Genomic DNA, 26,005 nt, shown 5'->3' with positions numbered 1-26,005 from the left:
CCACCGAATGAACGACCTAGGTCGTCCCTGTAGTTGTCGAATTCATCGATGTGCTGGCCCATTGTGGCACCGTCTTTGCTATCGTACATGCGCTGCTCACGAGGCGTGTGAGCGGGTGCGTGAACTATGCCAACCCGCTTTCGAGCTTTGATGTCGCCGATCATGTTCATAACATTAAAAGACATAGTGAGTGATGTTACTCAGTACGCTAATGATCTAGGTACCGATGTGGTGTGTTCCGGGGAAGTTTAGATCAGTAGAAAGGTTGGGTCAAGCAGTTGATGTTGGGTTTAACGTGAGTGCTGTTTAGGTGAGGAGAGTTATTATCGGAAGCCTTTGTGCTGCTGGTGTAGCGCGAGTAAGCTACATTGTAATGGAGCAATGCCTTTCACAGCAGGGAATTCCTATTATCCGCATTGTGCAGCCAGCTCGTCAATGACATACGATTGGGCACGGTCGTTCACCTGCCTATCGTAGACCTGCGCCTGCGTCTTCTCTGTAATGAGTAACATTAGTCCACGCATGCACTACGTAGAAAAGACAGGGACTGTGAAAAGTCCATCTGCGACAAGCACGACGATGCGAATCTATATATTGACTATTCGAGAGAGGATATGTAGTAAAAGACGTAGGGAGCTAGACAAGGCCTCCACATGTCTCCGAAGGCATGGTGGAAGACACGTAGTGAGGGATGAAGGGAGGTCAAGACGTGGTGTGACGTCGGAATCTACTTTTACATGGCAACCAATCACAGCCCGCAATCCACTTAAATCGCCCGCGGGCATTTAGGCCACATCTTGGTCTTGGCGATTTCCCCACAAAGGACACCTCAAGAGGCGACTGTACACTCGACTGTACCTTATACACTCTCTCAAGCTCAAACACATATCGCCTGCTTATAAAAACAACATGAAGGTCGCCACTATTCTCGCCCTGGTTCCGGCTGCGTTTGCCGTTATCAACAATGAGGCAAGGTCCCGTCCAGCGCTATACGACACTAGCTAACATCCTCGTAGCACCTCAAGACCGAAGTTGTCGTGCCTGTCGAGTGCAACCGCAAGACCGTTGCGGGCGACCAGATCAGCGTTCATTACCGCGGCACCCTCGAGAGTGACGGCAGCGAGTTCGACGCTTCATACAACCGCGGCCAGCCTTTGGACTTCACCGTAGGTCAGGGCCAGGTCATCAAGGGCTGGGACCAGGGACTTCTCGACATGTGCCCTGGCGAGAAGAGGAAGCTCACTATCCAGCCTGACTGGGCTTACGGCTCAAGGGGAGCTGGACCAATTCCCGCCAACAGCGTCTTGAGTATGTGAACAGTCTCGCAATGCGTACGTCATCGATATCTAATGCACAACAGTCTTCGAGACCGAATTGGTCTCCATCGCCGGTGTCAGCAAGGACGAGCTATAAGTGTGCGCGTGAAGGAGTTGCGCCACGGGACTATCATCTTGCCTACCCAAATAGACGATTGCACGAACAATAAAAGGTGGCCAACACCATATGAATGACATGAATGCACGGGAACCTGGATCAATTCGAAGTGAATGTTATGGCGTGTAATCTGTGCTGATCCTCCGTCAGGTTTCTAAAGGCCTAGTGCCCAAACATCCCTTCCGTCAATACATTGTGCATGTAGAGATGACGAGGTTCCCTTGACCGCGCTAATTCTTTATTCACCATCTATTGTCCTATCACTGATCGCTACTCCCAGGGCAAATGTCTTGCATTCAAGCAGTTCCCAATTGGGCTCCACTTTTCACTTTCACTTTCACTTCTTGAACTCCACACGTGCTTTACAGCCTAACGGCTCTGTTTCCTCAGCCCGTCTAAATCTAACCAAATTTTCTAAACACCCATCGCGAATTCAGTCAAAATCTACCGCTCGACTGTGACTCCACTTGGAAGTCACGAGTAGCACAATCCCTTACTTTGCACGTACACACACTCTGTCTCAACGCTCTTCCGATCACCATGGACTTTGCGAATTTACTATCCAATGCAAAGTTAGGCGACGACAACAAAAATACGCCCGCAGCACTACCAGTACTGCCGGAAAAGCCAGCCAGTATCAAGAAGATCAAAACTTCTCAGGCCACTACACCGAACGCTACTACTACATCGAAGGTTGCCTCTGTATTCAAAACGGACATGCCTTTGCCTACAGGTTCCTTCAAGTCGGTCACCGGAGCTACCATCCAGGCATACGATAAACCGTCCGAGGCTGTTTCTTTTACTGCTCAGCCATCCACGCCTGGAGAAGTCGCATCGCCTATTCGAGAGCCCGACGCTCCTTTGAGAGCCACTTCCCCTGGACAACCGAAGGATGTGACCTCGATCATGTCCTCCCCTGTCTCTCGTTCAGAGACTCCCGCCAAAGCCGCAGTCACGAAGAGTGGCCCCATCGCGAAGGAGACCATTATCACAGCAGAATCTACAACGAACAGCAAGCAGATCACTGCCGTGGAGGATGATACTACTGCGAATGCCAGCAAGTCCGCGAAGGAGGTGTCTACACTCTCGAAAGACATCACGCCCCTGAGAAGCGCTACATCCGCGAGACAGGGCCCGACGCCAGGCAGAGAGGCTGCAGCAGCGAGTACAGCAAAACTGCAGAGTTCAATGCACGAACCACTCATGTCACTTGCACGCCTCAAATCCGATGCTGCGGCGACTATCAAGGAGCGCCTCATGGCAGTCGGCACTGACTACGACAAATTTGTCGCTATCATTAGCAACACGAAGGGCAAGAAGGTCAAGGAAGCCGTCGAAGACGCTCTTCGAGAAGCCATGAGAACCCTGGCAGCACAGCGAGAGGCCCTGGAGAAGGACCACAACAAGCTCAAGTCGTTTGGGGAGGGCTTTGACCTTGCCAAGATCAAGCGCATCGACGCACAGGTAAGCTCTACTGGTCTGAAGTCACGACCGTTTACTGACAGTTCGTAGGCTCTTATTGCACTGTCATATTCGAGTGATTCCACCGTTAATCGGTCCCGATTTGACACTGTCACAGCAGCTGTCCCGGCACGAGCTGTCGCGCTGGGTGCTGCGCCCCTGGGGAACACTGCTTCGAAAGGCGCGTCAAAGGATAAGCCGCTCAATATCGACGAGAAGATCAAGAAGCCTTCTCCTCCGAAAAAGGCAGAGGTGCAGCGGGTGAGCCAGGCCACAGCTGCCACTCCGAAGCAGGATGTTCTTCCTCCGCCTTCCCCGACCGACAAACCCGCTCGAAAACCCGCTCGAAAATCTAGTGCGATGGTACCACCGAAGCGAGTTGGAGCGAAAACTTCGATTTCACGCCCGACGAAGCGCGTCCCAGTCAGTCTCGAACAAGCCACGAAGAAGACTGTGATACTTGATATGGAAGAGGTTGTCGACGCGCAGGCTATCGGCACGGTGGCTGAGGCGAAGCGAACGGTGAAGACAGGTAAAGGGGGCTTCGCCAAGGCAAGACCCAAGGGCCGCCTCTCGTCCGACTACGATGGCCGTCTCAAGATTCGCAAGAATGCTCCGACTGTGGTGGGTGAGAAGCGCAAGCGAGGAGATATGACGGGGGTCCCAAACAAACGCCCAGCGATTGAGGGTCGTAACTTCAAGCCTCTGAGGGTACGTTGTCCAATGCGTGAAATCTTCGCAAGGATCTTGCTAACATCTAGACAGACTCGCCGCGCACCGCCAATGTTAGAGGGAATGGACACCGACACTGAGCCTGCCCATTCATGTGCTATACTTTCTCTGGCCGTCCAAGTCATGCAGAGATGTCACCTCAAAAGGACATAACTTCCACCTACGCATGGCGACTAGAATTTCTCACATTCTTCGAGGACGTAAATGGCATACAATCATGTCTGGTGCGGGTTCCTTCCGTCGCAATTTCGGATGGTCATTCCGTCGGGATAGACCTCCAGTGACCTAGATAGGCTAGATAGTTCGATCGGTAATATCAATACGGGTACGCGATAGTCGCTGCCTATCAAATCTTCGTGCTGCCCTTTCAGGCTCCCAGATCTCCCCGCAGACGCCAAGGTTACACGGCGTCCCGGGTAAGGAGTACTACGCGAACATCCTCATGTTTGGTATGATAGGCCGTACAAGCGCGACACCATTGTAATCGTTTCAACAATGACCTGTGTTGTTGTCTGTAGTTGGCCACAACAAGGTCAATTACTTTACTACCAAGGTAGTACTTATAGATGTGATGTCACGCGTAAGGCCTCTGCTTGATTCTTTGATTTGTTCATTTGGAATTGGAGAAAGCCTGTGTGATTGGGAGGTCGATATTAGCCAATACACAGTGTCACTTCGGATCGAAACAAGGCCCCTGTGGTATGCAATGGCACCCCTTGCGCGCTCAGTGAATATATCAAGAACGCGCAGGATACCTGATGTGGCTTTTGCCCTGCAGCACTCTTGACGCAGTCTCAACTCGGAGTATTCGCAATGGTTGCCACTTTTCTCATTCTCTTCAGCGCATTGCTGGCCACAGTCAGTGCTCAACAACCTCATACCACAAGTTCCCCCTCCAAGCCAAGATCAACAAATTTCTCGTGCGGTCCCAAAAATGGCGATATGACATGTCAAGGACTCACTGAGGACGTACCGACTTGCTGTTCTGTTTATGGGTACGCTTGACATTGACGATGTGCTCTGACACTGCTGACTTACTACTTCTTCTTAGATGGTGTGGACAAAGTTCTGACTATTGTGGGACTGACCAATGCCAGCCTGGATACGGTGCATGCGATAGTAATGAACCTCCGAATTCTCCTGATACACCATGCTACGATGCAGAGTTTATAACTATTACTCCTGAAGCATCGACGCGTACAATCACGTCGCTCGTAATAACCACCTCTATTTCTACTGTCAGCGCCTCGACGGTCACCATGGCCGCTCAGTCAGTTACCGTTACAACAACACTCACACCCGCCACTGTTACTCTCCCCGGCTCATCAGCACAGGCAGCGCCTACTGTCACTGTCGCCGTGACGACGACATTGTCCGCCTCTGTCGTTACAGTCGCCGTTACAAGTACATTGACTCCTTCAGCCTCGCCAAGCACAGTGACACAATCCTTTACGGGTGAGTAAATTTCCTCAATTCATGCATGCTCCACCCAGAGCCCAAGTACCTCCGCATCGAAGACTCGCTGACCAAGTACCCAGCAACCGTAACAACAACCTCCACTCTCAACGGAGTTACTACAATTACGCCTGCGTCAGTTACGTCTACCGTTACTCCAGCACCGGTGACGTCCACTGTGACTCCCGCGCCAATTACTTCTACCATTACAACGACGTTCACCACGAACCCTGCCCTCCTCGCCCTCGCCACTACATTGACAACCACCACAACCACAACTGTAACAAGCACATACACCTGCCCAACCAACCAAGCCGTCGGAAACCCCAGGTACGTACATTCCCAGCCCGTTCCATTCCAGTCCTAACTAACCACATCCCCAGCTTCGAGCCCTCCAGTCTTTCCCCCTGGATCCAACTCTCAGCGGGCACTGTAACGAGCGGCCGCATCAACGGCGGTTCCGGGCTCTCAAGCTTTGCGTACAAATTCACCATCGATTCCGCGAATCCGAATCTGCCCCAGCGCATCGTACAGCCAATCTCACTGTGCCCGGGCTCGACATATTCTATGAGTTTTAACTCGCGCCAGTCGACTGCCACAGGCTCGATCAGTGTGATTGGGAGTGTTCAGGTGGGAAGCGGCGCGCTTGTGCAGATGGCGGGAGGGCAGGTGACGGGGGGTTTGACGTATGCGGCTGCGGGAAGCGTTGCGAGTTTAAGTGTGCCAGCGGGACAAGTGCCAGTTGCGGCTGTGGTGATTATGGAAGCGACGTTTTCTGGGTCGTTGGGGGTAAAGGAGGCGTATATCGATGAGGTGTATCTGACCAGGAGCTAAGCGGAAGTGTGAGGGTAATGTTTTCTTCTTGTTTCCAGCGGTATGCTTATTAGGAGACGTTAATGTTGTAATGTTAGAACCAATTTGAATTCGTAAAAAAAAATAACTTCGACTAAAACCATAGATGTACAATGTGCGATACGCACTACCCACCGGAGAATAGAAAGCTGGGTGACGAGAAAAGACTTTAGTAGTAGACTTTCTTCTTCAAGCCAATGAGACCTTCGCTGAAGCCATCTTCCTCCATGCGTACAATCTCCGCAAGATGCTCTACTCGCTCCATACTACCAACACCACCAGCAAGTCTGTCGTCCAGATCCAGCGTCTTGGCTGCCAGCTCTACTGTCCCTTCCCGCCTAGAATTACTGTTTGGCGAGCACTTGAAAGCGACACTATCGGGAAGTCCAGAACCCTTGCCCGGAAAGCGCACAGTCATCAGTTCTTGGCCAGCAGTACATTTGGCATCCTTAAAGAGAGTGCAGGTACCGTCAGGATCAGGACCCAAAGACTTGATGAATCCGGGTTCTAGTTGATGGCAGACTTCGTTTGGTTCTAGCCATGTGCAATGTTTTCCCGAGAAGTTCTCTCCATCGCAATAGTACACCGCGCCTGGGAGTCCGCGACGTTGAAGGTTCGGTCGCGCTGCGACCATAGACAAAAGCGCAATGATGATGACGTAAAGGGTTGAGATCATCGTAGGATTCGTTGCTCGAAAATTATATATTAAGCGTGTCCAGTAGATCGTGTTTCTGAAACTGCCAGAGCTTGTGTGAATGAAAGAGGTTCTATAGACAAGGCCAGAAAGTTATGGTCGCGCAGCGTTTCCTTTTGTATCATCAGCTCTGGTAACAAAGGATTCCACAAAGTGGTCTGGTGACCATCTAACTCACCTCTTGGGGCCAATATGACAATGGAGCTGAGACAATGATCCGTTTTCGCTCCCTTTGTGGTGATGAATAAACATTTGTGAAAGGGCTGCGTGTCGGTGGTGGCTAGTTCCATAGCGGAAGAGAGAGCCACCCTGGCTCTCAGAAGCAATCAGCCATGTGAAAGGTAGCTGGAGGTAGAAACGAGGAGAATGGCCAAACCTCTCAATCAACACGACAGACGGGAGTATATGGGCCAGAGTAGCGGTCCGATACGTGTGACAGGGATGTGATGCGAGTCTTGAAACAGTGGGTCGGTTGATGGTGCAACCCCTTTGGTCGCGTACTAGCTTACCTTTTGTAACTTGTAGCATAACTTCTGCTCAGCCGGGACGGAACTATGTACGCACTCTAGCCAGTATGGTGTAACTGATCTTGCCAAGCTGTCTTTAGCAGGGCTATCCCCATGTATGTGGACGGGCACAGTGTGGGTGCACCGTTCAAGATCGACAGGTACGCCGTTCTGCGCGTCGGATACGATGTGACCCGCGGCAGAGGGTTGCGCATACGACATAGGCAAGAGAATTGTGGTGACAAGGGATGCCAGACACGGCTTTGCCCAGTCTCCAAGAAACCACACAGTCGAAGTCCGCCATGAAAGTATGAAAGCACTCAATGCGTCGGAGAACTGCGACTTAGCAAGCATCGAGCAGCATCTATGCGAGATCGCACCACCTGCCAGAATGAACCTGGCTGGGAGCGCAAGTTGCGTTGACATGTGGTCCATGTTTAGGGTGAAGTATGCCTTAAAGCCGACCTGGCAACAAGGCAAGAAGTGGGACGCTTGGCCTCCAAAGTGCATCCGTTTTCTGGAACATCTCACGCATGAACCGTTTGCCAACAGGTGTCGAAGACATTGAACGACAGCCCGGGGTGTATGGCGTATGTCTGTATGGCGGAACCTCAAACCCCAGTGTTTTGCGCTAAGCGGTTGCGGCCAGAGAAGGACACCTCTGCTACGCGGCGGTCGATCAAACAAGTTTACCTCCCAGAAAAAGCGTAGGCCCGGTCTGCGACATCCGAACAAGAAGTATGTCAGCTATTGAAGGCTAGACCGTGCAGCGTGAAGCCTGTCTATCGCGAACACTAGGGCATCGGTACAACCACGAACCGAGCTTGTGGAAGTATCCTTCAAGGTCCCGTAGTCGCACGCAACGGCCAAATGACTCGCTGATAACGGCTGGGTCTGGACATCCCGTTGTGGGATGGAGCTGGAGGGGTTGGTGCGCGAAGGGATGAAAGAGCCCTTCGTGGGTAACAAGTCAGCTCGTCCGTGCACCAGGTGCGTCATCGGCTATCGGCGGAGTATCTAATTAAAATTTACGAGAAAACCATCAAACATCAGCCAAGATGCCCTCATGTTTGTAGCCCGGAGAAGCTGGTGTTGCTGGCGTACTGCACCGACTGTCCGCTCATACCATAGCGCTTCCAATATGGAGAAGCGCGACTATGCGGTAGGTTTTGGTGTAGGAAATGCAATGACTGAGCTTACTCGTCCAGGCCGCGGTGGCTGCGTTGAACACGCTGCAGTCGAACTTCTCCATTGTAGACGCGATTCGAAAGTCTGGACGTGGGATGAATAAGCAGGCGATTCCTGAGATGATCGAATGGTGTCATAAGATTGGGTACGAGGTGTGCGGCTGCCAGCGTTCTCGTAATGGGACGATAGCTGACGGTCTTCGCAGCCCTCGGATTTCGACAGGCTGAAGCCCATACACATTGCAGGGACCAAAGGGAAAGGTTCAACAAGCGCCTTCATCTCATCGATACTCGCGCAATATATCCCATCCACCGACACGCGCCAGCAGCCCTCCAAGATAGGACTCTATACGTCCCCGCATCTACGATTCGTGCGCGAGCGCATACAGATCAATAATGAACCAATCTCAGAAGAACTATTCGCAAAGTACTTCTTCGAGGTCTGGGACAAGCTGGAAGCGGCAGCAAAGTCTGGTGATACTCCACAAGACGTCCCAACGAAGCCGGTGTACTTCCGATACTTAACACTTATGGCCTTGCACGCATACCTAAAGGAGGGCGTGGACTCAGCAGTCATTGAGTGTGGCATTGGTGGCGAGTTTGATAGCACGAACATCCTTACAAAACCCACTGTAACGGCAGTGACCAGCTTGGGCATTGACCATACTGCGATGCTAGGGTCCACGCTCCCAGAAATCGCATGGCACAAAGCTGGAATCTTCAAGACAGGCAGTATTGCCTTCACCGCGCCACAAAAAGAGGAGGCAATGACAGTCTTGCAAGAACGTGCAGCCGAGAAGGATGTTCGCCTCCACACCATCGGCATTCATCCTTCACTTGCGAACAACAAAGTCAAACTTGGTTTATCGGCAGAGTTCCAAAAAGTGAACGCATCCGTCGCTATTGCGGCGGCCGCGGCGCACTTGCGAGCGCTTGGTCACTCTTCAGTACCTGACCCTACCGTTTCTGCACACATCGACCTTCCACCAAAATTTGTTCGCGGTTTGGAAGAGGTGCGCTGGGCAGGAAGATGTGAGATCCGGCGCGAGAAGAATGTAGCGTGGCACATCGATGGAGGTCATACGCTAGAGAGCATAGAAGTCACCGGGCGATGGTTCGCGGAGCAGATCGCATCTGCTACTGCCATTGCCCCAGCACAGTCCCGCGTGCCTCGCATTCTCATATTCAACCAACAGACGAGAGACGCGAACGCACTTGCCAAAGCATTGTATACCGCATTGCAGAGCGGCATCACGTCTGGCTCAACGTCACCGTTTACACACGTCATATTCACCACCAACCAGACCTTCAGTGAGGGATACAAGCCTGATCTTGTTTCAATAAACACGAATCAGCAAGATGTTGACACTCTTGCTGTGCAAAAAGCGCTGGCACACACATGGTCAGATATCGATAGCTTAGCAGAGGTGCACGTGCTGAAGACCATTGAAGACGCGGTCGGAACTGCGCGAACCGTGGCACGCGCATGGGCCGCTGACGCCGGTGCTGACGCGGAAGTGATGGTCTTGGTCACGGGAAGCCTGCATCTGGTTGGCGGTGCACTTGAGGTTTTGGAGACTGAAACGAAGAATTGAACATCTTTAACGATACCCATAGTATTTGCGCTTCAACACGCGCTGAATCCATTTGAATCCATCGATATACAGATTCCTGCATTTGTACACTGTTTGAAGTAAATCTGCCCAGGTGCTCAGCGCGAGACGGTTCAGGAGCTGCGTAGCACAATCCACGAAGAACGGTAATGCCACTGCCAGCTGGCAACCTGTTCGGCACCCGATCGCCGGAACGCGGTATATGTCAAACACTATCATGGCGCTGTTCTCGTGGAGTAGGAAAAGCGCACCGCGGCGCCAGGCCAGACCCGTCTTGTTCTCGTAACATTCTGAGGTTAGCGTTTGCTAGCGGCTCGGCGGTTGGCTGCATGCACATGTGTGCACGCCCGGCATCCTCATAGCCGAACATGGCTCTTTCGATCCACACGGGATGATCCGACTTGACCACTCTCCGCGTCATCTCTCTTGACATTTTATTCACACTTCTCCACACCACTCCCGCCTTCTCTAACGTCTTTTTGATACTGCAGAAACATTGACAAACCACCACAATGAACTGCCCTTCAAGGAACGATGACGTGCTGGAGAACCCAGGATGGAACCAGAACCCTCCAAGGTTTGCCGCGGATTTGACGACATGCGAAGATCTGAACGGCATTGCGAATAGCAGGGAGCTGGGCGATGCAGATCGGCTCTGCCACGGATCACGAAGTTTGCGGCACCTAGAGTTGAATGACAGGAACCTCAAAGAGATCGAGAAGGCGCCGCTCGTGGTTGGGCAGGGTGTCAAAGGGTCCCCAAAAGGTGATGCGAATTTGCGAAGCGACGACTGAGTACCGCATGCTAACGTTGGCCAGGACCTTGCACCCGAACAACCACACCCGTGAGTAATGAGCACCGCACTGGATCTGTTAAGAGTTGGGCAATCTGGGTATTGTCTGTCTTGGCATCTTCAGTCGTGCTTTCTTCCATCGGCAGAAACATGCCTACATTCGACTTTAGCAACAAGAGTAAGATATCATCAGAGTCTGCAATACAGCAGTCTGACAGTTCCGCGTGCTTGAGCTTATAATGTATAGGTCACTCGGCTGTTCACCGCTTTTCCCGACGAGATACTTGTGAATCTGGCCGTGCGCAACCCAATTACGACCTCGGACTTCACGTTGCTGGTCTCTTCATTATTTTCTTTGTTTCTTCCACTGGCTGCGGTTTCCCCTTGCTCGTTACTAAATTTCCGCGACTTCGAATTCCACCGTCTTTCTTGTTCGGTGCCAAGCACTTCGGTACTGGAGTTCTAATCGCGACAGCCTTTGTACATCTACTTCCTACAGCGTTTCTGTCGCTCAGCAACCCATGCCTATCACACTTTTGGACCGATGGCTATCCAGCTATGCCCGGAGCGATTATGCTGGCTAGTATTTTCTTCGTCACGATTATCGAAATGGTATTCTCGCCAGCGCAGCATGTGTGTGGTGGTAATGAAGGGGTTGCTGCAGTATCGCGTCCAGTGAAGACGACCAGGAACGAGAAAGATCAGGATCTAGAGACGATTGAAGCAACCACTGGCACCACTCCGGAACCAATGATGCGTAGAACCTACTCGGAAGGCAGCATGCAAGTCCGCGAGATTGGAAGTCTGCGTGGCAGAAATACCAGCATTAGTCGCACTCTCTCGCGCTACCGTGAAGAAAACCAGCGCCTTGATGCCATCGAATCTCTATCGGACACATCGGACACCCCGGGGGACAATCCCAAGCACGAGTCGCACGAAAGCGCTATCGAAGACGACGTTGAGAACAATAAGCACAGTCATGTCTTGACCCCAGAACAAATTCACAAGAAGGCTATCATGCAGTGTTTTCTGCTCGAGATGGGAATCCTCTTTCACAGTATTTTCATTGGCATGTCGCTCGCTGTGGCTGTTGGAAACGACTTCATTGTCCTCCTGATCGCGATCGTCTTCCACCAGACATTTGAAGGCCTCGCGCTCGGAGTTCGTATCGCTGACATCAAGTGGCCCGCTCGGGCCCTGCAACCCTGGCTCATGGCCATCGCATACGGCTTGACCACGCCTGGAGGCATGGCAATCGGAATCGCGACGCATACGCTGTATAGCCCTAACTCCGAGGTTGGGCTTCTCGTTGTCGGTATCATGAACGCGGTGTCCGCGGGTTTTCTAGTATTTGCTTCTCTGGTAGAGCTCATGTCGGAAGACTTCTTGAGCGACCAGAGCTGGCAGGTATTGAGGGGCAAGAAGAGAGTTGTAGCTTGTCTTCTGGTATTCGTTGGAGCGTTCTTGATGAGCCTTGTGGGCGCTTGGGCTTAGGTGGCTGATGTTGGAGAGAGACAATGATGGGAATATGTCGAGGCGAGCGCTTGGGCCTAGGTGGCGAATGTTGGGGAGAGAGACAAGGCTGAGAATGCGGTCGAGGCGAGGTGCTGAGACTAATTCTGGTGGTAAGCATTGATGTGATGATGGGTAGAGTCAGCTATATGTAGAGAAGAACAGCCCCTGCATCGAAAATATATTAATCAGGGATGTTGCATCGATCTTTACCAAGTGACTTTCAGCCTTGGATGATGTACCCTAAATACAGGAAGCTAAGCTTTGTGGTTCGAGTATTTGGGGACGTAGGGGTACTACAAACATCAGCCTTAGTGGCTCGGACATGTCACATGAGCACACAGCCATAAGGGAATGTGCTGATATGCGCGGTCATCCGCTGGGGCGCTTTCTAGCGAGGACGAAGAGGATGGGGGCGAAGTTGTATTGTGTCGAATTGTGGGGGCGGCTGAGAGAAACCCTTTTTTGCATCAATGAGGTGCAGGCCTTACTCCTCCTTTTAATCATTACACCTCAAAACCTACGCCGCACTCGCATCCACCACACACTATCCACACGTACCATGTCCCGTCGCTCCGACGCCACACATTTCGAGCCGGGAGTGTATTACACATTGAGCAATGCCAATCTCTCAGGCATGGCTCTCAGCTTCGGCAGCTCTGTCCCAGGAAACGAAACAATCGTCATGACGAGATACAAACAAGTCGGGTCGGAAAACTGGCAGCTCTTCTTCCAGTCTGGGCGGTATTACATACGCAATCGCGACTATGGTGCAGGTTGGCAGCTGGGGTTTGAGTCGGGCAAAGAGACGAGCCCGAAAATGTATGCGCGCAGTGGGAGCGTGAGTCAGCAGTGGACGATAGATCTGGTACTGGGAGGTCGGAAGTTGAGAAATGGGGCGGTGGAGAAGATGGTGTTTGCGTTGCGGAATGACAGGACGCCGGTGATGCAGCGCGAGGACAACACGGACGGTGAGATATGGAGTGTGAACCGTCGCGATCCAGGGTAAGCTTCTACACGTGGTGGGAGTGATAATTTCGAGATTTATCTGATGCGTCGCAGCGAGCCGGAAAGTAGCCCGATCACGGAGGACATGCTCAGACAAGTGGATGGGATGGAGTTAATTTCAACTGCAAGTTCGACTTCAACTTCGACTATGTCTACGTCTGCGTTTGCTTCGCCGGCACTGTCGAGCCCTTCAGCGCAGCAAATGTTTCCCAGTGGCGCGAAAGCTGGCATAGCCATAGGAGTTCTTGCGTTCGTTACCATCGTTGCAATTGGTCTCTGGTTCATCGTCATGAGAAAGAAGAGGTCGCGTGTACACCGGGTTCAGAAAGATGGAGTCACTAGTGTATACGAGAGCGACAGCAATGCTCGTAATGAGTTACCAGCGTGGCCTACGCGACTGCAGTCGGCGAGGGATAGTGATGTGCGTGATAGAGCAAATTTGGTCCGATTGCCGTAGATGGTAGATAGTAGAAGTTCAGTGTCGGAGACAATAGGGCATGAGGAAGACGGTTGGGTTGACGAAGAGAACACTTCTCTATCAGCTCTTTGGGCGCCGACTGGTTGTCTCTGGCGGACGGACCTTCGAGTCCAGCGGCAATATGCTCAATGTGGGGATTCCGCAGCGCGCATAGAGGCATTCTGTGAGTGCCAGTCGACATCGAAATTGGGGAATGCGTCCATGTCAACTCGAACAGTTGCGTTACAAGATATTGGGTGCCAATTCAAACAGGAAGTTGAGAGCGACGGGGTGAATAAGGTGGTGAACAGGTCGGCGGCGAGTGACGGGGAGTGTTTCATAGGAAGGGGCGATGAAGCAATGCGACGCTTGTGAAGAAATGTCATAGGTCTTTCCATGGTTGCCTTAGGTCCTTTCACAGTATCTGCCAACGATTGGGTAAAACACAGCAACAAGATATTGGGCATATCTTTCGAATATTGCATATATGGCTAGGTTTTCTGTCGGCCGTCAGGTTATATACAGGATGGGAACAGCAATTGCTCTACGGCTGATGAGCTCTCGTCACCATCACCGGTAGCTCAAGCACTCTCCCAACAACGACAATGCGACATGATCTACAGGCGAACCCTTCTCCTCCTCAAATCCAGCTTCATATCGAATCACTCTCCCATTCAACAAGTGCTTCTTCATCAGCAAAACGCCTTCGGTGCCCACCGTCCACTTCACAAGATCTCGGCCGGCTTCAATCACACCTCTTTGCTCTGGCTTTGCAGACGGGATCAGTAGGAGGCGGGATCTCGTCTTCATTTCCGCTGGCTTCTTCGCTTCCTTCCACACTTCTCGTGTCTGTCGCTTGAAGTCTGCCAAGGTATCTGCAGGCGGCGAAAGGACGTGCTCGAAGCCAAACATCGTCGCTGAAGTTACACTCCACGTTGCGAAGCTATGATCGAGACATAGCTTCAGCTTCAGTTCTCCTCTTTTTGTCTTTTCGTCTCGATGTGGAAGTGACGTGAGCGTTGCCGTCATGTTCCTCACGATCTGCCCAGCTGTTCTCCTGCTCTTCCTGCTCTTCAAAACACCATCGATCGGATTCCAAAGGACCTGCACATCATATCTGGCTACCTTCTTCAGCCATGGATACTGCTTTGCTAACTTGCGAAGATGTGACTCCAATTTTTTGTCCCAGTCTTGCTGTACGAAGTTGTTGACTCGGCCCTTGAAAGCGACTCCAATCTTGAGCTCTATTGCGTTGTTGAGCAGCCAGGAGTTGTATTCGCTAGCTTCTTGAAATCGGTACGGCTGGAGAGATAAGAGCCCGGTGGAGCCATAGTGCACTGGGCATATTTGGATTGTGGTGTGCTTGCATTCGAACGTCTTGAGCTTGAGTGGAAGGCCAAAAGTGAGAGGGGGAGTCTTAGCGTCAGGAGCAGACAGGTAGTTATATATCTCATTTCGCAACTCGGGTGGAAGGCTGTGGAGGAGTTCGCGCATCGCAGAAGTCATATTGAAGCGGAGAGGGAGGATTGTTGACTCCTGGTCGTGTTCCGGGATTGGAGCGTAAAGGATCGATAGTTGAGGAAGATCAAGTTATACACTCTCAGAAACCAGATCTTGAAAGCTGGTGGGTGACCATAAGCGGGTGCTTGATGTTGCCAATCACTCGTGGACAATAGCAGAACTTTGGAAGCGCGAGTGAACGCGAGATCACGTGATGCCGTCTGCCTCGGACACAGAAGTCAATGCGGTAAGCCACAGGGCTCGTTTGGGCGTTAGCATGACCTTGGACCTCATATGGAAGATCAAGTACCTTCAGGCGTGCGTATGTCTACGGAAAGTGAAGTCTGCGATGCAGAAAAATTCGTAGTGTGCAGTTTTTTTACCGTCGTCTAGGTCGGCATCGGCTCGGCGCGCTACCGTTCGGGCATCGTTCGTGAGACGTTCAGGGATGGCATCCCGAATATGAGGGGCAAATGCGTTTATGTCATTTCTGCTGATTTATTGTGCTGTGGTATATTAACATTCCACGCTCTGACGATGGGAACTGTGGTTAGGTCGTTGGTATGTATCTTGGAACTATAGGTCGCCAACGATGGTACCAAGAGGCTTAGGTCATGGGACGAGTTCGGAAGAACTGGAAACGAAACCAGAAGGTCATCGATGTAAAATGTGGAAATACTGATGACTGCGAAAGACTGATTCGACAGGATTTCAGTTGTGATGTGGTTGCGCGAGGATCGAAAGGTGTATGATTTGGTCTTGCTGTTACTAGTTCAGATGTTGTGTACTGTGGAATTGAAAGCGACTCGTTACGGCATCGACATCTAATATATCATGCAGCAAGTAGCCCATTGACTCATGGTATGTGAACCTATGGGTCAGAACGTGCCTGCGCCACAATAAGCGAGACCGCCCCTCGTACCTGCCGCCCTTCTCGTGTGGAGCAGCGACACGACCATCACGTTCATTGTAGGTATACGAGACCGTGTATGCCTTCAGGGCATTGGATGATAAACATGATCAGACGACAAGTGACTGGCACCTTGATGTTGTGTATACCTTTAGGCTATCGGATGAGCAACTGGCCATCACAACCCCACATGCGCATATTTTACATGCGCATAACTGTGTGATCTTTTGGTAAATTCCATGAAAATGCCATTTTACAAGCAAATATAACACAACTAGAAGCTATCAGACAAATTGCCCATGACACCTCGGTAGTCGTCCAGCTACCTCAACGCCAGTCAACCTGAACGCCATGCTACCCATTTTTTATGCGCGCTCTGCGGCCGCCTTTGCCTTTTCGAGCCTGGTGCGCTTCCTACGGAGATTCTCAGACTCAGTATCGCGCTTGTTCTCGCCGTATTCGATGCGCTTAAGGAGCTTGCGCTTCTTGTTGGACAGCATCATCTTCTGCCTGTCGCGCTCTTCCTCCTCTGCGCGCTTCTTCTTGTCGAACTTCTTGCGAATCGCTGCATTCTGCTCCTTCTTGGTGGGCGCTTTGACATCGAGCTTCTTGCCGGTGGCTTCGGCCTCGAGTTCGCGCTGGTGCTGGAGACGTGCAGCTTCACCCTCTGAGATATCGGACTCAGCTTCAGACTCGTCGTCAAAGCCAGCAAAGCCATCAGCACCGCCCTCGGCATCTGATTCGCTGTCGTCCTCGTCATCATCGTCGCTGTCCGCAACGTCCATGCCTTCGCCGACCTCCACAGAACCTTCCCGATCAGCGACAGCGTCCATGTCTTCATCATCATCAACCTCGAACGCGTCCTCGTCTTCATCTGCCAAGTCCTCGAATGCCTCGGCTTCGCCATCTGGTTGTTGCGCCGCGAGCGGCAGGTTGGGGTCGTACTCGCCCTTCTTGGGCTTGACCCATGGGCTCAGGTGAGGTGGCAGCTCTGCACCCGGCGCGTACAGGTCAGGTCGCAATAGCTTGCCCTGGTTGATGCAGTCCCATACCCACTGTGGCTGGACGTAGGTGCGGCCTGGCTTTGTTGAATGTGGCCACTGTACCTGAGGGGTAGCAGCGTCTTCGGCGCCAGCAGCTGAAGCTCCGTTAGCTAGAGGCGGTCGGTCGACAATCTGATGTGTGATGTTGGGGTCAGACTCGTTCGTTGTGAATGCACCATCTCCAAGTATGCTGTCCCAGCCAACGCGCTTGCAACCGAAAGCCTTCAGAATGAATTCAAGTGATGCTCTTGGTACCTCACGAGCAAGGTAGAATGTGAAAGGCGCAAACAGAGAAGCAATCTCGGCACTGCTTGCTTGGGGCTGCGGTAGGATGTCGGCATCGGGTGCTGTAGGCTCAAACTTATCGATACCCTCGGTGTTCTCCTCCTCGTCATCGTCCTCGGCATCGGCCTCTGCCATCTCTACCTCCTGCTCATCCTCATCATCGGCCATGGCGGCGATCTTATCAGCCTTGGCCTGCGCCTCGGGGTTGATCTCGACGTCGTCATCGTGGTCGTTGGATGCGCCATTCGTAGCGTTGGCCTTGCCCTCTAGCTGGAAGGCGGCCAGCTCACCGCCCTGCTCGTCGCTCTTGGCGTTGAACTTGGGAGGGTATACGAGGCCGACTGAGGTGTATAGGCGGTAGTTGACAAAGCCTAGCAGCGTAGTGTAGAACTCAACGAAGGTGCCCATGATCCTGAAGTCGATATCTCCGCCGGTGCGCTGGACGAAGCGGTAGGGTACGAGCCACAGGATATCCTGTCCTTGTATGGTGGCCTGGTAGTAGATACCCTTGATGGAGAGGAAGGACTTGCGCAGGGCATGCGAGGTGATGACATAGTGCTCAAACTCGCGCGTCAGTCGCTGGCAGAGGGCGATCGTCTTTGCGGGAATGTGGTCGCTGGATGGGAGGTTGGCGAACAGGAAGAGCATAGACAGGGCATCGTCGAGGTCGCGGAGAGCGTCGACAAAAGTTGGGTAGCGTTCCTTGATGATGTGGTCCAGCTTGACCTTGGGCATAAGGTTCTTTTCCAGGCGCGCAGCATCTCCAGCCTCGCCACGACCAAGAGCGCGGCCAATCTTCTTTGCGACAGACTTGTGCTCGCGGAACTTTGCGAGGAGCGGCTCGTGCAAAAGGTATTGGATGTCCTTGGTGTAGTAGAAAGTGGTCTGGGCAGTAGAACCCTTGGAGACCTTTTTCTTGTTGCGTGGCTCACGCGGGTAGATACCCTTGAAGATGCATAGCCGTCTGAAGTCTGGTAGAGAAATCTGAAGCTTCTTCACCGCGCGAGTACGAGTGATGTAATTTTTGGCTGCACCAGAAGTGCCTGCAACGCTGTGTTAGTATACTGTGTGTTGCCATGGCTCAGATATACACGCACCCTTCTTTTTGGAACGTCCGGCCATTGTGAGGGCTGGTTAGCTTCAGGACACTGAAATGCTGTTCTGGGCGAACTTTTGGCAGCACAAAAAAGTTCGAGATGCGGCGGCCGCCAGCCGAGGAGCTGCCGGCGTTAGCGCGTCCGGCTAGACAGGGGTCCATGTTCACCAGAGCTCCGCGATGCCAGAGATGCGATGCTCGTCATGGCGCCAATGCCTCGATAACATTGGATCCAATCATGTCCGACGAGTTGCTTCTGTTTGGAGCTGCCGCAGCAGTACGCCTGCTGCTTTCTACTGTCTTTCCCGCGTTGCCCGGCCTTCTAGGTGGCCGTGTTGAAGTGTCCACACCCGTCACCAGCTTCAAGAGATGTACGCATTACCAATGCATGTGGAAGAAGAAATATATACTGACAATTCTACAGTACAAGAAGGCGTCTTTCTATACACCCACAACGTCTCTCCGTACGATGGCGGCATATACCACCAAGCACCCCTCCTTCTGCCACTCTTCGCGCTTCTCCCCAGTCCCACCGACTATCCCATCGCTACGGACGTCCTTTATATCGTGGTAGACCTCTTGAGTGCATATGCCATCGGGCAGATTGCAAACAGTGGCCAGAATGTCGCAACTCGGCTGTTCACATCATCACGGAAAAACCTAAGATGGAGCAGCCTAGCCATTACAGCAGGGTAGGTGGAGCACTGCACCCACATCACGTCCTTATACTGACTCTGGACAGCTTCCTTTTCAATCCCTTCACCATTGCCACGTGCCTGGCGCGCTCGACCTCGGCCTTCTCGAACCTGTTCATCTTGACTGCCATCGCCAAAGCCTCCCAAGGAGCCAGCAGCACCTTCATACTTGCCTTGTCCTTTGCTGCATACCTGTCTATGCACCCAATACTTTTATTCCCACCTCTTTTGCTTCTTCTCTATGATGCACGCGCCATGAAAACCAAGACGACGCCCGATTTTTGGACTTTCACAGCTGCGCATGCTGTCGGCTTGGTTGTTGCTATTGGCGCACTGCTGTCAGCATCTGCTTTCGTGACGGGCTCATGGGACTTTTTGGGTGCTACCTATGGCGTCAGGCTTCTGCTTCCGGATCTTACGCCAAACGTGGGTCTGTGGTGGTACTTTTTCATTGAGATGTTTGATTCGTTCCGCGAGTTCTTCTTGGGCGTCTTTTGGTTACACGCTGCTTCGTACATGCCAGGCCTGACCATTCGTCTTCACAAGCAGCCACTATTTGTCGCCTGCACTCTGACCGGCGTATTCGCCATTTTCACTCCATATCCCAGCATAGCAGACGCTGCTCTGTACCTTTCCCTTGTGCCTTTATTCAGGCATCTGTTTCCTTGTGAGTACCCACCACATGTCCTGCCGCATCTGAGACTAATACATTGCAGTGATGCGATACACCTTCATGGCATCGGCTGCCATTTTGTATGCATCGGTCCTAGGGCCCGCATTCTACCACCTGTGGGTGTATGCGGGCTCGGGCAACGCCAACTTCTTCTACGCTATCACTTTGGTCTGGAGCTTAGGTCTATCCATCATCCTTGGCGACTCTATGTACGCCGCGTTGAGGGATGAACTCGAGGTCGAGCGGCCGGAATTGCAAGGAAAGGAGGTCACGCGGATATGAGCGCATGACAAGACATCGTTAAGTTCTTAAGAACTTATGTATGAACCACTATTATACCACTCCCCAGCATCGTCGAAGCTCATCCAAGCAATCTAGCTGATATGCTCGTGACTGCCATGCATTGCTCTATCTTTGGATGTACTGCCGCACGACACACACGGATTGCTGGGATGGCCATTTAGACATGTTTACATCAATGGGGCGCCAAGATCTCATCTCGATATTTGCAACTGACGCACACCAACTCTCCGCCGCCACTGGATGTCTACTCCAAGCAAAAATCCCGCATGTGCCACTCACTACTCATCGTGATAGCATGTGGCACTGCCGACCGCTCTGAGGCCTTTCACTGGGGCCACTATCAATAGTCACTCACCCATTAACTACATAAAAGTAGGGGAGAAGCCGCTCTTGTGGCCGTCTTAACCTTCACCTCTTGTGTCTTACCTGCAGCACAAAGCTTTCAATAAGCGCAATTTCACTTACACTTCACCGCAGTTTCGCTAGCTGTTGAGGGGCATATAGGAGATACTTACCTCAACTTTTCAGCTGTCTTCCTGCATCGCTCAATCACAACACCTGCACTATAGCAAAACACTTCAACCTTTCTACCTCCTCCACCCGTACACTACATCCACGTCTCAAACACCACCACATCCACTACACGATGTCTGCCATCACCTTCTCCGCCCGTGAGATGGAAGTCCTCGCTCTCGCCTGGCAGTGCATGGAGCAGCAGCCCAAGGTCAGTATCTCTCCACCTCGCACCTCCACGTCGACTCGACTCGCACCCACGCCCCTCTTCCTCTCCCACACGCATACTAACCCACTCCAGATCGACATGAATAAACTCGCCTCCCTCACCGGCTACACCCCCGGCTCCGCCGCCGTCACCTTCGGTAACATCAAGCGCAAGATCAAGCTGCTAGGCGAAGGCCTCGCCGCCGACGGTCCCGCAACCCCCAAGAAAGGCGCAGGTGCAGGCCGTCCCAAGGCGTCCGCAACCCCCAAGAAGCGCGGCACCTCCACCGCCGCCGCTGACGACGAGTCGCCCACCAAGCGCGCGAAGAAGACCTCCTCGGCCAAGAAGACCCGCAAGGACGACGAGGATGAGGATGACGAGGACTTTGCACCCAAGGTCAAGAAGGAGGAGTTGGCGGATCTCAATCAGAGCGCGAACGACTTCTATGGTCAGCTGCAGGGTGCGGCGCAGGCTGAGTTCGAACAGTCGTTTTGAGTGCGATGGTATGGACCTAATCTGGTGGCAGGGCGATGACGAGTAAGGCGGGAAGACGCAGGAGGGCGGCGAGGTCGGTCAGGGTGCCTGGGTTGGGAGAGGCATTGAGGAGTGTACTTGGGCGCTGATCGGGTGGTGCGCCGAAGGACGCTTTTCTTGTCTTGTCTTTGCGCTGCATTGGCCAAGAGTATAGTTGAGCATGGTCCTATGTGCGACTCTGATAGGCGTTAAATGGCTTTCTACTTTCGGGTCCTCGATCACGTTCATACAGAATACGAACATTGAAAAAGCTCCATAGACAAGGATTGCATTGTAAAATGTGTGAAATGAAGTATGCGGTTCGCTAATTACCAGATATTTCTGCAGCGACGCGCGCTTGTACGCCGGTTCCGTAAGATCAACCCCTAATATCCCTGGTAGAAATACATTGATAGTGAATGTCCCACAGTAACCCCGACCCTATATCTGCACTAGGCTTTTGAAACGAAACATTGGCCGTGCACTTGTTTGTCCTCCCCAAGCTTGACTGACGTCTCAGAGAGCCGCAATAGCCTCTCTCAGTACATCCAAGGCCCTGTCGCCTACGCCTTCAAGGCCCTCTCTGAGAGCCCAAGCAACGTCGCTCTGCACACCAAGAGGTACGTACACACCTCCTTCATCACGATTGACCTCCATCCGTTCACCCAGTCGGGATGTGTGCTCCCACTCGCGAGCAGCCTTCTCAGCGTTGTCGATAATCTTGCTTGGAATTCCGCACATTGCAGCGCAGTGCATACCAAAGCTGCCCTCTGCAACGCCCTCTTCAAGCTTGTACAAGAAGGTAATGGACTTGGAGGACTCGTCCACATGGATACGCATTCGCTTGTTTTGAACCTCAGGATGGAACTCGAATTCCTTGGCGAGGGAACGGTAATGTGTAGCGAAGAAGCCTACACAGCCCACACGAGATGCTATGTCGTGGAGCACAGCTTGCGCGACCGCGACGCCGTCATAGGAGGATGTACCACGGCCAAGTTCATCAAGAATAACGAGAGAACGAGGTGTAGCTTCCGAAAGAATCTTTTGGGTCTCGGAGAGTTCGACGAAGAATGTAGACTGGGCTGCAAAGATGTTGTCGTTGGCACCGAGACGCGACATTATGCGGTCCACCGGTGTGAGCTTTGCAGATGTGCAGGGCAGGTAGCAGCCAACCTGCGCCATAATGACTGCGATACATGTCATGCGAAGGATGGTGGATTTTCCAGCCGCATTGGCACCGGTGAGCAAGCTGATGTTTGATTCATCTCCACCAAGCCTGATGTCGTTGGGGATGAAGTCGTCCACAGTGTTGAGCATGCACGGGTGGCGTAGCTCTTCGAACTCAACAACGGTGCGTTTGCCTTCCGAGAACACTGGACGACAGCTAGGTTCTCCGAGTGAGGATGACGCCTTAGCAAGACTGATCAAGCAATCGAGCTGAGCAATGATCTTGACGGCAGCAAGCCAGGTCTTGTAGTTTTCGTCAAAGCGAACGCAGAACCGCGATGCTACTTCGCGTACGATTTGACCATGAGTCTCTTCGGCCTCCTGAAGAGCTCGGACAAGCTTCCGCAGTTCAGGAGTATAGTACCGTGAAACTTTAGCTGTAGCTGACATCTGATCCCATGTGTTGGGCACCTTAACCTTCTTTGGGACCTCCAGTTGGTAGACTTCTTTGCCGATGTCTTTGAAGACGATCCCGTTGTTCCCGAGCTCTTTGCGTGCCTTCTTGAGAAGCTGGTCCAGGTTTGCTTTGCACTCGTCAATCTCCTGTTGGCTATTATCGAAGTCTTCTTCGACACCAGGCTCGGGAACAAGAATGCCTTCCTTCTTCGCTAGGTCGCGATCAAAGGCAGATTTCCAAGGCTCCAGTGCAGAAGCAAGGTCTGGCATGGAAGTGATGAGTTGTCCAATGACACCTTCACCTTCGCTGAACTGCTTCAAAAGACTGACGGTATACTCAATCTGCTCGAATCCTTCAAGTACCTTCAGGAAGTCCTGAGCTTTGCAGCGGTTGGCATGGACACGTGAGATGAGTCGCTCTAGATCAGGTAGTTTGCTGAGCGAGGCACTGAAGTTGTCCATGATGGTGGAGTCTGCGTTGAGTGCATCCACAGCATCAAGGCGAGCATTGATCTTCTGTGCGTCTGCTAGTGGGTGGCATACCCACTGTCGAAGTAGTCGCTTGCCAAATGGGGTGATGCATCGATTCAGCATTGCGAAAAGTGTGCCCTCGGCAGACCCGTCAAAGCTATTGGCGAATATTTCAAGGTTGATCAAGCTCTGGCCGTCTAGGACTAGAGTAGTAGATTTGCGGATCGGGTCATACCATTGGAAATTGCCGCACGTAACGAGATCGCGCTCGATCTTCAGGGTGCGAAGGTACTGCAGGAGCGCGCCAAAAGCTGACATGACCAAATCCTGCTCTCTCGCTTCTCGTAACACGGGTGGCCAGGCTTCGACGTTATCCTCTGTCGGCGATTCGAAGTAATTGTTTGAGTCGATTTCGCGAATCGTGATGTCTGCGGGCCAGAACTCCTTGCTTGGCTTCAAGTAATTCCAGATAGTGCTTGGGGCTGTATTGTTCTTCAAGATGCGCAGTGCTTTCGCCGAAATGCATGACTTCTCAATGAGCAGCTCACCCGGCCTCATCTGCGCGATAAGTGTCTCAAACTTCGTCATGTCGATATCGTCTGCAATTTCGCAGAGCTGGAACTGTGCCGTTGCAGAGTCGACGAATGCGACTCCGAATGCAGGAAGGTTGTCTCTCTCAATCTCCTTGATGGCCATGCAGTAGGTTGACATGTCACTCTGAAGCATGCCAGTGTCGACAAGCGTACCCGCAGTCAGTACGGCAGCCAGTTCTCTTCGGATAACTTTGTCTGCCTTCTTTGTGGTAGACTTCTTGTCGTCACGTTCACGCATCTCCTTCGCCAAGGCCGACTCCATTTGGTCAACCCTTGCGACCTTATGGCCAGCCGCGACGAATTGAGTCGCCCACATGTCCAAGGAAGCTTCTGGCACTCCAACCATTCTCATGTTGACTCGATCCGTCAGCTTGAGGTCGAACAGTTGGTGGCCGATGGAGGCATCTTTCTCATAGAGCTCATAGAATTTGCCCTTCTTGAAGAAGACAATGGTATCCCAGAACTTGCTCTTGATCTCCCAGTATTGCTTCTCGAATGGCGAAAAAGCATTCATTGCGCCTGGAGGGATGTAGAGCGTGCGCGGGTCATAGTCGGGATGGTCAGAGGGATGGCGATCTGCGTCTTCCATGTTTGCTAGCCACGGGTATCTCTTCTCGGGCTCGGAAGCAGACGGCCTCTCTTTCCTCTTGTTCACGTCCTTCTTCGAGTCTTGGCATGGGCGCGGCACATAGACCATGGGGTTCTCGGCGTTGTATGTCCACTTCTGGGCGGTTGATGTGCCTGACATTACCACATCTTCTTCCGTTTCCTCCTTGAAGTGTATGACTGGCGGGGAAGATGGGGGCGCGGACTTGATGGTTGGCTTTGTCGATGATGGTCGTTTGCGCTTCTTCGAGACGACCTCGTCGTCGGAGTCGTCCGGTACGATAAAGTCGTCGACATCATCGTCGATCATGGCCTGTTGCGTTGCAGCATCCAAGCCAAATTCATCGTCTGAATCTTCTTGCACGCTGACCCTCATACGCTTGGTGGCTCTGCCCCTGGAGTTGTTGGCAATTGGGCCAAGCACGTCATCCTCGTCTTCGTCGTCGTCTGATTCGGCATAGTTTACACTTTTCCGGGCCTGCATAGCCTGTAAGCTGAAACGTCGTCCTACAATATCTACATGTACGTACCTTGCGCGAGGGACTACTGAATGCAACGCCTGCAACTTCTGACGAGATGTGGTTAGTCTCAGCTTTGAAGACTGTGAAGAGAGTGGATACGGACCATTCTCTTTGTTCCTTCCCTGGGGTGTGTCTTGCTCCTGCCGTATCGGACTGGATGGCACAGGCGCGTCACTGCTGGGGATGGGCGTGATGGACGCGGGAGGTCTGTTGAAGGCAGTCTTGGATAGGGTAGAGACTGGTGTCTTCTTGACTGTGGTTGGCGTGGATGGCGCAGGACTGGGCGAATTGGTCGACTTCTTCTGGAAGAAGCCCAGAATCGACTTCTGGTTCTTCCCTGACTGTGAGCCGGACGGTGGCTGCGACTTCTTTTGTGAGGGGCGAGGCGTGGACATTTCGTTGCCTTCAACACCACGCACCATGACTGTAATTGATAGGAAGGAGAGAGGTGTGGAGGTATAGCAATGGTAGTGAGAAGAGTGAACGCTGCGTACCTGAACCGTCCGCTAATTAATCCGGGGGAGGAACGCGACACGGCGACGCGTCAAGTCGCGCTAGTCGGAGATGATGTAATCCAACCCATGTCACCTCACGCTGAAGAGAGTTGAAATATAAAAGTCCTTTTCACCATGTCAAACAGAACTGATGGTTTTCATTGTGACATCTTTTTGCGACACCCGTAGTCGTGGTTTGGTCGAATTGTAGACCTTTCTTGTTCTACACAACTATGCACGCCAACTGCGAATCG

The 26,005-nt window shown here is 52.4% G+C and overlaps 16 protein-coding genes across 16 annotated transcripts; 9 read left to right on the top strand and 7 right to left on the bottom strand.

Moving 5' to 3' along the window:
• Positions 1-842: 842 nt before the first annotated feature.
• Positions 843-1,537, top strand: SNOG_00848 (hypothetical protein). Its single transcript, XM_001791467.1, has 3 exons — positions 843-969; positions 1,017-1,308; positions 1,361-1,537. The coding sequence occupies exons 1-3, from the start codon at positions 910-912 to the stop codon at positions 1,411-1,413; spliced, it is 405 nt and encodes a 134-aa protein (XP_001791519.1). The 5' UTR covers positions 843-909; the 3' UTR covers positions 1,414-1,537.
• A 437-nt stretch (positions 1,538-1,974) lies between these two features.
• Positions 1,975-3,780, top strand: SNOG_00847 (hypothetical protein; the record flags this gene model as incomplete). Its single annotated transcript, XM_001791466.1, has 2 exons — positions 1,975-2,911; positions 3,014-3,780. 2 exons carry the CDS (start codon positions 1,975-1,977, stop codon positions 3,778-3,780), a joined length of 1,704 nt encoding a protein of 567 aa, XP_001791518.1.
• A 660-nt stretch (positions 3,781-4,440) lies between these two features.
• Positions 4,441-4,651, top strand: SNOG_00846 (hypothetical protein; the record flags this gene model as incomplete). The annotated part of the gene is made up of 2 exons (XM_001791465.1): positions 4,441-4,485; positions 4,583-4,651. 2 exons carry the CDS (start codon positions 4,441-4,443, stop codon positions 4,649-4,651), a joined length of 114 nt encoding a protein of 37 aa, XP_001791517.1.
• Positions 4,652-4,886: 235 nt separating this feature from the next.
• SNOG_00845 (hypothetical protein) lies at positions 4,887-5,916 on the top strand (the record flags this gene model as incomplete). The annotated part of the gene is made up of 3 exons (XM_001791464.1): positions 4,887-5,082; positions 5,121-5,412; positions 5,466-5,916. The coding sequence occupies 3 exons, from the start codon at positions 4,887-4,889 to the stop codon at positions 5,914-5,916; spliced, it is 939 nt and encodes a 312-aa protein (XP_001791516.1).
• Positions 5,917-6,103: 187 nt separating this feature from the next.
• On the bottom strand, positions 6,104-6,610 carry SNOG_00844 (hypothetical protein; the record flags this gene model as incomplete). Its single annotated transcript, XM_001791463.1, has 2 exons — positions 6,104-6,258; positions 6,283-6,610. 2 exons carry the CDS (start codon positions 6,608-6,610, stop codon positions 6,104-6,106), a joined length of 483 nt encoding a protein of 160 aa, XP_001791515.1.
• A 401-nt stretch (positions 6,611-7,011) lies between these two features.
• Positions 7,012-7,569, bottom strand: SNOG_00843 (hypothetical protein; the record flags this gene model as incomplete). The annotated part of the gene is made up of 2 exons (XM_001791462.1): positions 7,012-7,128; positions 7,189-7,569. 2 exons carry the CDS (start codon positions 7,567-7,569, stop codon positions 7,012-7,014), a joined length of 498 nt encoding a protein of 165 aa, XP_001791514.1.
• Positions 7,570-8,275: 706 nt separating this feature from the next.
• SNOG_00842 (hypothetical protein) lies at positions 8,276-9,916 on the top strand (the record flags this gene model as incomplete). Its single annotated transcript, XM_001791461.1, has 3 exons — positions 8,276-8,296; positions 8,343-8,474; positions 8,528-9,916. The coding sequence occupies 3 exons, from the start codon at positions 8,276-8,278 to the stop codon at positions 9,914-9,916; spliced, it is 1,542 nt and encodes a 513-aa protein (XP_001791513.1).
• Positions 9,917-10,425: 509 nt separating this feature from the next.
• SNOG_00841 (hypothetical protein) lies at positions 10,426-12,450 on the top strand. The gene is made up of 3 exons (XM_001791460.1): positions 10,426-10,699; positions 10,753-10,905; positions 10,975-12,450. Exons 1-3 carry the CDS (start codon positions 10,447-10,449, stop codon positions 12,219-12,221), a joined length of 1,653 nt encoding a protein of 550 aa, XP_001791512.1. The 5' UTR covers positions 10,426-10,446; the 3' UTR covers positions 12,222-12,450.
• A 351-nt stretch (positions 12,451-12,801) lies between these two features.
• SNOG_00840 (hypothetical protein) lies at positions 12,802-13,704 on the top strand (the record flags this gene model as incomplete). Its single annotated transcript, XM_001791459.1, has 2 exons — positions 12,802-13,244; positions 13,302-13,704. The coding sequence occupies 2 exons, from the start codon at positions 12,802-12,804 to the stop codon at positions 13,702-13,704; spliced, it is 846 nt and encodes a 281-aa protein (XP_001791511.1).
• Positions 13,705-14,274: 570 nt separating this feature from the next.
• Positions 14,275-15,210, bottom strand: SNOG_00839 (hypothetical protein; the record flags this gene model as incomplete). Its single annotated transcript, XM_001791458.1, has 1 exon — positions 14,275-15,210. One exon carries the CDS (start codon positions 15,208-15,210, stop codon positions 14,275-14,277), a length of 936 nt encoding a protein of 311 aa, XP_001791510.1.
• Positions 15,211-15,811: 601 nt separating this feature from the next.
• SNOG_00838 (hypothetical protein) lies at positions 15,812-16,172 on the bottom strand (the record flags this gene model as incomplete). Its single annotated transcript, XM_001791457.1, has 2 exons — positions 15,812-15,966; positions 16,127-16,172. The coding sequence occupies 2 exons, from the start codon at positions 16,170-16,172 to the stop codon at positions 15,812-15,814; spliced, it is 201 nt and encodes a 66-aa protein (XP_001791509.1).
• Positions 16,173-16,479: 307 nt separating this feature from the next.
• On the bottom strand, positions 16,480-18,564 carry SNOG_00837 (hypothetical protein; the record flags this gene model as incomplete). Its single annotated transcript, XM_001791456.1, has 2 exons — positions 16,480-18,485; positions 18,540-18,564. 2 exons carry the CDS (start codon positions 18,562-18,564, stop codon positions 16,480-16,482), a joined length of 2,031 nt encoding a protein of 676 aa, XP_001791508.1.
• Positions 18,565-18,776: 212 nt separating this feature from the next.
• On the top strand, positions 18,777-20,188 carry SNOG_00836 (hypothetical protein; the record flags this gene model as incomplete). The annotated part of the gene is made up of 4 exons (XM_001791455.1): positions 18,777-18,909; positions 18,963-19,230; positions 19,281-19,900; positions 19,950-20,188. 4 exons carry the CDS (start codon positions 18,777-18,779, stop codon positions 20,186-20,188), a joined length of 1,260 nt encoding a protein of 419 aa, XP_001791507.1.
• Positions 20,189-20,855: 667 nt separating this feature from the next.
• On the top strand, positions 20,856-21,425 carry SNOG_00835 (hypothetical protein; the record flags this gene model as incomplete). The annotated part of the gene is made up of 1 exon (XM_001791454.1): positions 20,856-21,425. The coding sequence occupies one exon, from the start codon at positions 20,856-20,858 to the stop codon at positions 21,423-21,425; it is 570 nt and encodes a 189-aa protein (XP_001791506.1).
• A 16-nt stretch (positions 21,426-21,441) lies between these two features.
• Positions 21,442-21,736, bottom strand: SNOG_00834 (hypothetical protein; the record flags this gene model as incomplete). Its single annotated transcript, XM_001791453.1, has 2 exons — positions 21,442-21,597; positions 21,695-21,736. 2 exons carry the CDS (start codon positions 21,734-21,736, stop codon positions 21,442-21,444), a joined length of 198 nt encoding a protein of 65 aa, XP_001791505.1.
• A 223-nt stretch (positions 21,737-21,959) lies between these two features.
• Positions 21,960-25,679, bottom strand: SNOG_00833 (hypothetical protein; the record flags this gene model as incomplete). Its single annotated transcript, XM_001791452.1, has 3 exons — positions 21,960-25,223; positions 25,267-25,337; positions 25,361-25,679. The coding sequence occupies 3 exons, from the start codon at positions 25,677-25,679 to the stop codon at positions 21,960-21,962; spliced, it is 3,654 nt and encodes a 1,217-aa protein (XP_001791504.1).
• Positions 25,680-26,005: the final 326 nt, after the last annotated feature.

Source organism: Parastagonospora nodorum (assembly GCF_000146915.1).
Source record: "Parastagonospora nodorum SN15 chromosome Unknown scaffold_1, whole genome shotgun sequence".
NCBI lineage: Eukaryota > Fungi > Ascomycota > Dothideomycetes > Pleosporales > Phaeosphaeriaceae > Parastagonospora > Parastagonospora nodorum.
Note: the sequence above shows the minus strand (reverse complement) of the source record. Positions and strands in the feature narration are given on the sequence as shown.

Coding starts and splice junctions, on each gene's coding strand:
- SNOG_00848 (XM_001791467.1), top strand. CDS start 910: ATGAAGGTCGCCACTATTCTCGCCCTGGTTCCGGCTGCGTTTGCCGTT. Junction 970..1,016: donor TTGCCGTTATCAACAATGAG/GCAAGGTCCCGT, acceptor ACATCCTCGTAG/CACCTCAAGACCGAAGTTGT. Junction 1,309..1,360: donor TCCCGCCAACAGCGTCTTGA/GTATGTGAACAG, acceptor AATGCACAACAG/TCTTCGAGACCGAATTGGTC.
- SNOG_00841 (XM_001791460.1), top strand. CDS start 10,447: ATGAACTGCCCTTCAAGGAACGATGACGTGCTGGAGAACCCAGGATGG. Junction 10,700..10,752: donor TGTCAAAGGGTCCCCAAAAG/GTGATGCGAATT, acceptor AACGTTGGCCAG/GACCTTGCACCCGAACAACC. Junction 10,906..10,974: donor ATTCGACTTTAGCAACAAGA/GTAAGATATCAT, acceptor TATAATGTATAG/GTCACTCGGCTGTTCACCGC.